We start from the raw sequence: 9,219 nt of genomic DNA on the forward strand, positions 1-9,219 counted from the left end.
GAGTGCCTCTATGGAGTTTAAATGCACTGTCTCCAAAGTGTCTCTCTTTATCTCTTTTGAAGAAATCCAATGCACCAATGTGCTAATCTTATAGATAGTAGCTCTAATGTCTTCAGTGAGGCAATCCTTTATTGCTATGGGGAGCACAAATTGTAAAAACTTGTGCCAATCATGACTCTTGAGGCCACTAAGATCATCATCCTTTGTAAATGCACTTTTCAAGCAATGCATACAACCTGTAGGAGTCCGAAACTCTGAAATTGTCCTCGTCACTTGTTGTTCCTCCATCTTACTAAAAACCCATGGGGCTCTTGGAAGTAGCACCTTTCCATTGGGTCTAGTGCGAGCCCACAACTCTTGCATGCAACCTATCTCTTCTAAGTCGTCCAACGCTTGAGGGAGATGCACGCATACCTTGTCTGGACATTCGACGCCTTGCAAAACAGAGAATAATAGGTTCTCGGCTGTAAAAAAGTTACGGGCGTCGGTATCTGCGTCAGAATATCCGTCAGTATCTGCGTCGGAATATCCGTCGAAATATTCGTCAGTATCTACGTCGGAATATTCGCCGAAATATGCATCGAAATATGCATCGGTATACGCGTCGGTATATGCGTCGGTATACACACTTTTGAAAATTACCCGCCCGACTTTTTGCCTCCAAGTTTAGGACGTACATACCGACACTCGACATTTGCGTCGGTGTTCTAGCGTCGGTATGCCCTAAACCTCTAGTAGTGAGTTCAGTTATTACTCCCCAATTTTTTCATCTCCCAGGTCATCCTTTCAGGTTGTCATCCTTTCAGGTTCTAAATTGTTGGAAAAAGCCAAAATGCCTAAAGTTGCATGGCAAATCATTAAATTGATTTTAACAAACTTTTCCACGTGTTTCTTTTTGGAGGGAACGTTATCTACTATTTCAAAGTTTCACTGCTTTCAAGTACATTCCTTCTGCATTCTGCAAGTCGTTTGAGACGACTCCGCGTCTGCTGCAGAGCGCGATTCTTGAGAGTATGTTCCATTCCGATTGTGTGTTCTGCGAAATGCATGCGTTAACTTAGAGAAATTCGAAAGTTCAGCTTTCAATCTCCTCTTTCAAACAACACAGCAACTCGCAGTTTAGCGCCTTTCACTTCATTTGTCCAATTTGTGTATGACGATGGCGTTTCCACAAAAACATAGAAATTCAGTTTAGACTTTGGCTAAAGTGTGCTGCATGGTGATGGCGGAATTTCTGTTTAGTTTTGTATGGTGATACATAGGAATTCAGTTTACCTTTCGCTAACTTTGTCAAAATTTTGTAGAGCATTGGATTTTTGCACCTATCTGTTGGTATCTGGTTTAACAATTCTGTGAGAGAGATTTGCTAAACTCGTTTCTGCGCTTTCAATCATCCTTCGCCTTTATAAGCTATGGACCTCGTGGAGTTCAAGTAAGGCTTCTGTGGTTTCTCAGCAATCAAAAGCTGCGCTTTTTAATTTCCATAGCTAGATATATAATCACGCTTCTTTTCTGCGAATGAATCCATGGTGCTCTGATCGTGCTGTGCTGCTTGGCGCAGAGACGACCACGCCTTGGTGGATACTTTAGACGCCGATGAGGAGGAGGACTCCTTCGAGCTAATTGAAAAACGTAAGCTTAATAACAGTTTTCTTTTAGCAACGCACAATCGATGTAAAGGATCGTTTTACATTACTCAGACGACTTGCGGCCTTTCAAAAGTCACTGCGCAGGGCATCAACGCAGGCGACATCAAGAAACTGCAAGATGCAGGAATTTACACCTGCAACGGACTGCTAATGCAAACTAAGAAGGTAACTTTGAAGTTAAAAGGAACGCCTTTTGCTGTACCATTTCTGTCCGTAGGTTCTCCTTTTCAAGGCGCCGTCACAAGATCCGCGCCAGCTTTGCTTCATCCTATTTGACTCTTTATGAGCTCGAGTTGCAGAGCCTTACCGCCATAAAAGGATTATCCGAAGCCAAAGTGGACAAAATATTGGAAGCAACAGAGAAGCTGGTGGTACGTGATCGAGATTTGTTTGCTAAATGGTAAAAGAATCTGAGGCTGCTAGTGGCGTTAAGCTAACTTCATTTTTGATGTGCAGCATTTCGGCTATGTTACTGGAAACGAGATCCTTAACAGGGTAAGTGTGCTAATTAAAATTCGTTGCCGAACTGTTAAAAGACGTCAAAGGTTGCTGGTTCTCTGAAAGATTGAAAGGAAAATGACGACTTCTAATGTTCTGTTGATTCGCAGCGCAAATCCGTTGTGCACATAACTACTGGTTCCCAAGCTTTGGATGAGGTTCTTGGTGGTAGGATTCAACTATAATATATTTTTTGGGAAATTTGTCTCTATAATGCACGGTTTTCCAAATCAAGCATCCTTTGCTTCGCCTTTATGCTCACTGAAATAAAGCATTTGGCGTATGAAGGTGGAATAGAAACCCTTGCACTGACAGAAGCTTTTGGAGAATTCAGGTGTGCTGCGGTGATATGTTGTTGGCAAAAGCTGTTTGTTTTGGTTTTCCAATTCGGCATTTTGATCTGGCTGGCGATCATTTGCAGGACGGGGAAAACGCAACTGGCTCATACATTGTGTGTCTCAACACAGGTTATTTCCGTCAATATTTAGTGGTGCTGTTCCTTATTAATGTGTTCTTATGAAGGCTGCTTTCCTTCTCAAACGTACCCGTGACTCGCATTTTCCAGCTTCAGGGCTCACAAAATCAGATCACTTTTTGACTCTAGACAGTTTTAATTCCATTGCAGCTTCCTCTAGCTATGCACGGGGGCAACGGAAAGGTGGCTTACATCGATACGGAGGGCACCTTGTATCCTTCTAATTTTCACGCTTTGTTCTTAATTGATACGTTTGCAGCAGAACGACTTCTAACGTCAACTCTAAAATGGCCATCGCCGCCAGATGTTTTCTTTCTTCATCGGCGGCAAATGTCGAATAGCTGTGTGTGTGTATATATCATTTTGTGGAATTGCGTATTGGGTTACTAGCTGTATTTCAATGACTTGATCTGGCCTTGACAAGAAATTACACTCAGCCGACCAGATCGCATATTTCCCATTGCGGAAAGGTTCGGCCTTGATCCGGTGGCGGTTCTTGATAATGTATGTTAGGCAAGATGATTTTTGAATTTTAAATTCACCCTATATGCTATTCAAAGATTTCACTCTGGTCTTTAAGCCGTGGCCTTTGCAACAGATTATTTACGCACGCGCATACACTCATGAGCACCAGTTCAATCTTCTGCTCGGTCTTGCTGCTAAGATGTCAGAAGAACCGTTTAGGCTTCTGGTATCTCACTGGTCCCCTTAATCTCATTTCCGGCGCAAGTTTGCCAAAAGGTCATCAACAGACGGATTTCCTATAACTTATGCAGATTATAGATTCCATCACTGCCTTGTTTAGAGTAGATTTCACCGGTCGCGGAGAACTGGCCGAGCGCCAGGTATGTTGCTGAGTGCGAATACTCGGACGCGATCAATGGCTATTAGTTCTCATGATTCTGTTAACTTGAAGAAAATGCAGTCACTTACGGGGAATGCTCACAGAAGTATGTCTGTATTTGATCTCTTCTTTTGCAGCAAAAATTAGGTCAAGTGTTGTCGAGGATCACAAAGATTGCCGAGGAATTCAATGTTGCAGTGTACATGACAAATCAAGGTATGCATTAAGGTTTGAGGGGATTTATGAGTCTGGAATAAGATCACAGCAGCAAGGTTTGAGGGGGTTTGGTAAGATCACAGCAGCATGAGAGGCGGCAAACATGCATTCTTAAGGTTCACTGACCATGATATTGGGACAAATTAAGCGTTACATAATCGTTTGCTCATAATTACCGCGCAGTGATTGCTGATCCTGGAGGTGGTACATTTCTGGCCGATCCCAAGAAGCCAGCAGGTGGTCATGTTCTGGCTCATGCTTCCACTATAAGGCTGATGCTTAGAAAAGGCAAAGGGGAGCAGAGGATCTGCAAAATCTTTGATTCTCCAAACTTACCCGAGTCAGAGGCAATATCCTTCCATATGTGTTTAAATGTTGGAGCACTAGATCAGAATAATGTTTCTCCATAAGTGTAGAAAATTGAATGATTTAATGACAGAGTATTGTTTTTCCATCCATTGTTGATTAAGGTAGGACAAAAGCAATGTTTTTCCCCTTCAAATGAAACAATGCAGTCCGTTTTCCTTTTACGTTGGAAACCTTGATTCTGCTGGACACGTCTTCCAGATTGCAGCAGGAGGCGTGATGGATGTTAAAGATTGAGTCCTCGGCAACCGCGGTTTCTAAGCACCACCGTCTGTTTCAACCATCCATTGTGAAAAACATGAGCTCCACTAAACGTCTTAAACGACTAGCTTTTCTAACATTTTCAAGTGAAAGTTTCCTATAGAGCTTCGTTTAGCGAAACAGGGCTTTATGCCCTCTTTCATTCAGCCGGTTGACAGCTAATCTGTCTTAACGTGTAGCTCAGTATTACTGGATTTCTTATGTTCGGCATCGCTCCATGTGTACACAAATACAAATATAATGTTTATCGCACGCTTTCGTTTTCTCTGTGCATATTGGACGTAGTATCTGACTTGCTAGACACGTGTACACATCTAAGGTCTAAGGCCATTTTCTCACAGGCAGGCCATTTGCACTAAATGCAATTTCGTCATCTCAATTCTAGTATACTTACTACTTCAAGGTTACCTCAACTATTTAATATGGGAATACAACTTTTTTTTTGAGTTGGCTGGAGGACTCGAAACCCAATTCTAGTATATACTCTTCAAGGTTACCTCAACTATTTAGTATGGGAATACAACTTTTTTTACTTTTTTTTTTGAGTTGGCTGGAGGACCGGAAACCCATTACTTTGGGACTCTCTACCACTGCACGAAAATGTCATCGGTACAACAACAAAAATATTTATCAATGTTAGGGGTAGTGGGAAAGGCTCTAATAACTTGCTTGATCAATCTCTCAAAACCCCCGAGCACATACAACATATGGTTATTACCAATTTACCACACCAAATGCCACCACTCACACATAAGAAAGAATACAATATTGTTCCCTTATTATTGCAAACGTCTTTATCCTCTAAACGTCTTTATCTTTGTATGAGTATAGAAAGTTTCCACTGAATTATGATGGTTTTCATAACTCAAATCATTAAGAATTCCAAAATTTCAGAACCATTCAACCATAATAAGAGTTAGCAAATATATTACATCAGTAATGTGGAGTTGTTGAAAAAGAAACTTCACGTAGTTTTTCTTCCTCCCTCATTTCATCCGATTACATCTGATGAAATCCTTATAAACTTTGAGTAAAGTGTAAGAGGCATATGATTCATCTACTTCATGTATTTATTAGAGTTGCGCAATTACATAGAGAATGTTGTAGTCAAGCGACTCTATTCCATTAAATTTGGGTTCTAAAGTTTTCTTCTTCCTCTTACAAACGTGGGTGGGCTCTAAGAATACACAATAGCTGAAGCAGGATCAATATAATATACAAAGCACTAAATTGCAGAAAGAAGTGGAGAGTAATCAATATTATTACTTGCAAACTTAATTACAAAAGAATCTTGTTTAGGCATATTGTCAAAACTCACATTCTCTCTCTAGAATATTTTTCTCTCCCTAGTTTATTTACAGGGTAGATATAATATTTTTGTTTGGAAGCCTCAAACATTTCTTAATTATATTGACAAAGAGTTTAATAGCTTACAAAATTTCAAATCTGCTTAGTCTAATCAAATCCCGCTTATCGGTGGTACTTGTTTTACACCACAATCTTCAAAGATATTGATTCAGCCCTAGTTCTACAATCTGCTTCCCTTTTGAATTTTTGGGGATCAAAAAAGGGAAACTTTCAATTCATATAGTTATTAAAAAATCTTTTTTTCCTCTCTAAGTTATTACTGTCTCTACAAAATTGAATGATATTACAAGAATTTGGCTATACTTGTTGAGGGGTTAGGGACTCGGGATCTTACACTTCTTCTAAGGTAATTTGAGTGAAGGAATCTAGAATATCCTCAATCTCAAAATAATCGGGTAGGGTCTTTCCCTTTGATCTCGTTTACCATCTTAGAATCTTGGGAAGTTCTTGGTTCGAGTGGTTCTATTATAGACTTATTTGGCAATGCATGTGCCTTCCCTTTGTTATGGTTATTCCTTTTCATTCTTCCTTCTTTTCTTTTAGGGTTTTCTTATGTAGAAGAACTTGTAATACTTTCCTTAACATTTTCCTTGTTGTGTGTCCCTTGTTCAAGAGTATTTGTTCCTCACTTATGGACCTTGTATTATACACTTAGCAGCTTGAGAATTATCATTAATTATTATCCTTGGGATGGGCTAGATGATGTTGCCTGCGTGGGGTTCAGTCCTTTTATATGTTTCTATGCCACAACATCATGTCCATGTCATGTATGAAGCTGAGTCAATGAGGGTTAAATTTTTGGAGCACTAGGCATGCCTTTCCTCACTACTACGACACTTAATGATATAGTGATGCAAGAAAGGTAGCATGGGGTAGGCTAGAACTCATTGGATGGATTCCTCAATGCACCTCAATGCCTATCTGGTTGCCATAGATTCATAAAGAAAGCCATGAAAGCTTGTACTACAAGAAGCTTATAGCTCCAAAAGCTAAATGTGTATAATATGTCCAAAATGTCCAAAAGGTACAATAGTCCTACCATCAATGACTTATATAGTCACTTATGCTAAGGACTCATTCCCACTAGCCCATGCCATGTGCCTATTCCCTTCTAGTAAGTGCATGTGCTAGTGGTATCAACAACCACGTTTCAAACCATCCCCTACTATATTGATTTTGTTCTCAAATTCAAAGGGTGGTCATGCATACAAAAGCATATAAGGGGCTGTATACAAAATCCAAATGAAGAAAATTCCTCTCGGATCAAATGGAAAGCCAAGTAATCACTTGACCATAACCATAGATCTCATGCCACACGTATTAAAAGGGTAAATCATAGCACCCTAAGCCACAAATGTATGGCCACTCACATCAAACACAAAGTGTCGCCACCCCACCATCAAAAGGTACTCACCAAGGATGCCACGATCCAGCAAAAATCCCCAAAACATGCCACCAAGATCATGACGTGAATATTTGCTCGGATCAAAGATGAATGTGTCATGATGGTGTGCTTCATTCAATAAGCATAATACTCGCCAAATGGCCTCCAATGCCAAAAGTAAATGCCCCACGAACGATATCTGTGTCAATGCATAAGTATCTACGAGCATCACAAAAGAATGCCTCATAATCCAAGTTAATGCCTAGATCAAAACTGATGTATTATGATGGCATGCCTCATCATTTAGCCGAAACTAATCTAAATAGCATCCACCATGAACAAACACAAATACCTCATACACATGATCATCATCATAAGAACATATATGGGCATCAAAGAAGAATGCCTCATAACAATCTAAATCATGCAAAACCATGGGTAAACCCATACTATCAACACATGAACCATCCTATGACTCGATCAAGGCATGGTTCTCATCACTCATAAATCCACATAAACATGATCAAAAGCATGCATATCTATAGAAGCATAATCTGCATCATCAACCACATGCACTACTATAATCACCAATGTCATCAGTAATATAAGTAACATGTGTGTCATCCTCAATATGTACATGATCATAGTCCACATCATCAAATACATCCTTGCTGATAACATCACTACGGACATAACTATAGTCCACATCATCAAATAAATCCCTAACACCATCATTAAGGACATAGGTAGATGTGATATCATCCTCGTGATAAGTAGCCTTGCCTCTCCAACGAGTACCCTTACCTCTCTAACAAGGTTTGACCTTCGTGAAATCATCTCCATTCCCGCGTAAGATACTTGGCCTATCTCTGAATACATAAATGACACCATGGTGAATACCATCAAGGAACTTGCGAGAATGAGTGATCATGGACAAATCTTGACTACCTAAACATGCACGATCCCTAGAAGAGTAGCATGTACTAGCATAGGCAACTCTGGCATGTTCTCCTCGTGGCTCATATTATCTGTCAAATAATCATGGGCAATCAAAGCATCACAGACATCACTAGGAAGGTCAATAGGAGTATCATCACCCTATGATGGTTGTCATAAACACAATCCACATCATCTATACATAGATGATCCATCATAGTAACATCTGCATCATCATTGTAGGAATCATAGTACCATTTGCATCATCATTGTAGGCACCTATATCAATAGCATCCACATGGACATAATCACTATGTGCCATGTCACTCTCATTATCTCCATCATAGGAAAATGCATAGTCTTTTACAATCGTGTGAACAGCTAAGATGCACTAGAAAATGTGTCAACTATGTAGAGTCATGTGAACCCCACCACGAACACTATAAACATGTGTAAATGCATGCATGATCATTTCGTCACAAAAGCCTCGCACAAGGAGTGTTGGCGGAAAAGCCAACGTATAAAATTACGCATATTACATCATAATAGATGCATAACATTAAAAGATAACCGTACAATCAATCAAAGAAATAAAGAACATGTAATTGGCAAACCATCAGTGATCTACATATATTACTGCTGCTCTGAATGAATGATGAATAAGCAAATTATGCATATTAAAGCATAATAGATACATAACATTAAAAGATAATAGTACAATCAATCAAAGAAATAAAGAATAGGTAATTGGCAAACCATTAGTGAGACTGCATATATTGCTGCTGCTCTGAATGAATGAATAAGCAAAAACATAACAATGCACTTTGCACCTTAAGATGTTAATAGGTGTGGTACAAAACGACACATATATTCAGTACGTTGGTTGAATTCTAATGGCTTATTTGGGCCCTGCTGGCAAAAGTTGAACCCACTTAATGTCGAGGATAAATAAAAGTGAAACCAAATTCTATCACTTCTTCAAAGAAATCTTCCTGAAAACCTAATCCGATTCTACCTAAAGGATTTCTAAAATCTATATCTATAATATGGGCTGATGGAATATGTGCTTGCCTATGAGAATGAAATTGAGATTGTAAGTAATCTAAGAAAGAATGTTCCAGATTATCTAGATTCGCCTCTCCATCTTCTGACTGCTCTTCTGCTTCTGGCTGGTTACTCTGACCATATAGTCAGGTAATGGCACCTTGGTGTTGCGCACGAC

At 39.6% G+C, this 9,219-nt stretch overlaps 1 protein-coding gene across 1 annotated transcript; it reads left to right on the top strand.

Moving 5' to 3' along the window:
• Window positions 1-1,304: 1,304 nt before the first annotated feature.
• Window positions 1,305-4,092, top strand: DMC1 (DNA repair (Rad51) family protein). Its single transcript, XM_086801028.1, has 14 exons — window positions 1,305-1,432; window positions 1,562-1,632; window positions 1,723-1,814; window positions 1,949-2,020; window positions 2,106-2,144; window positions 2,258-2,315; window positions 2,436-2,481; window positions 2,569-2,614; window positions 2,773-2,834; window positions 3,060-3,126; window positions 3,221-3,313; window positions 3,399-3,467; window positions 3,604-3,682; window positions 3,866-4,092. Exons 1-14 carry the CDS (start codon window positions 1,413-1,415, stop codon window positions 4,090-4,092), a joined length of 1,041 nt encoding a protein of 346 aa, XP_086657154.1. The 5' UTR covers window positions 1,305-1,412.
• The last annotated feature ends 5,127 nt before the right edge of the window (window positions 4,093-9,219 follow it).

The sequence above is a fragment of the Cibotium barometz genome, chromosome 7, assembly GCF_041138505.1.
Source record: "Cibotium barometz isolate CiBa-2024 chromosome 7, ASM4113850v1, whole genome shotgun sequence".
Classification (NCBI taxonomy): Eukaryota; Viridiplantae; Streptophyta; class Polypodiopsida; order Cyatheales; family Cibotiaceae; genus Cibotium; species Cibotium barometz.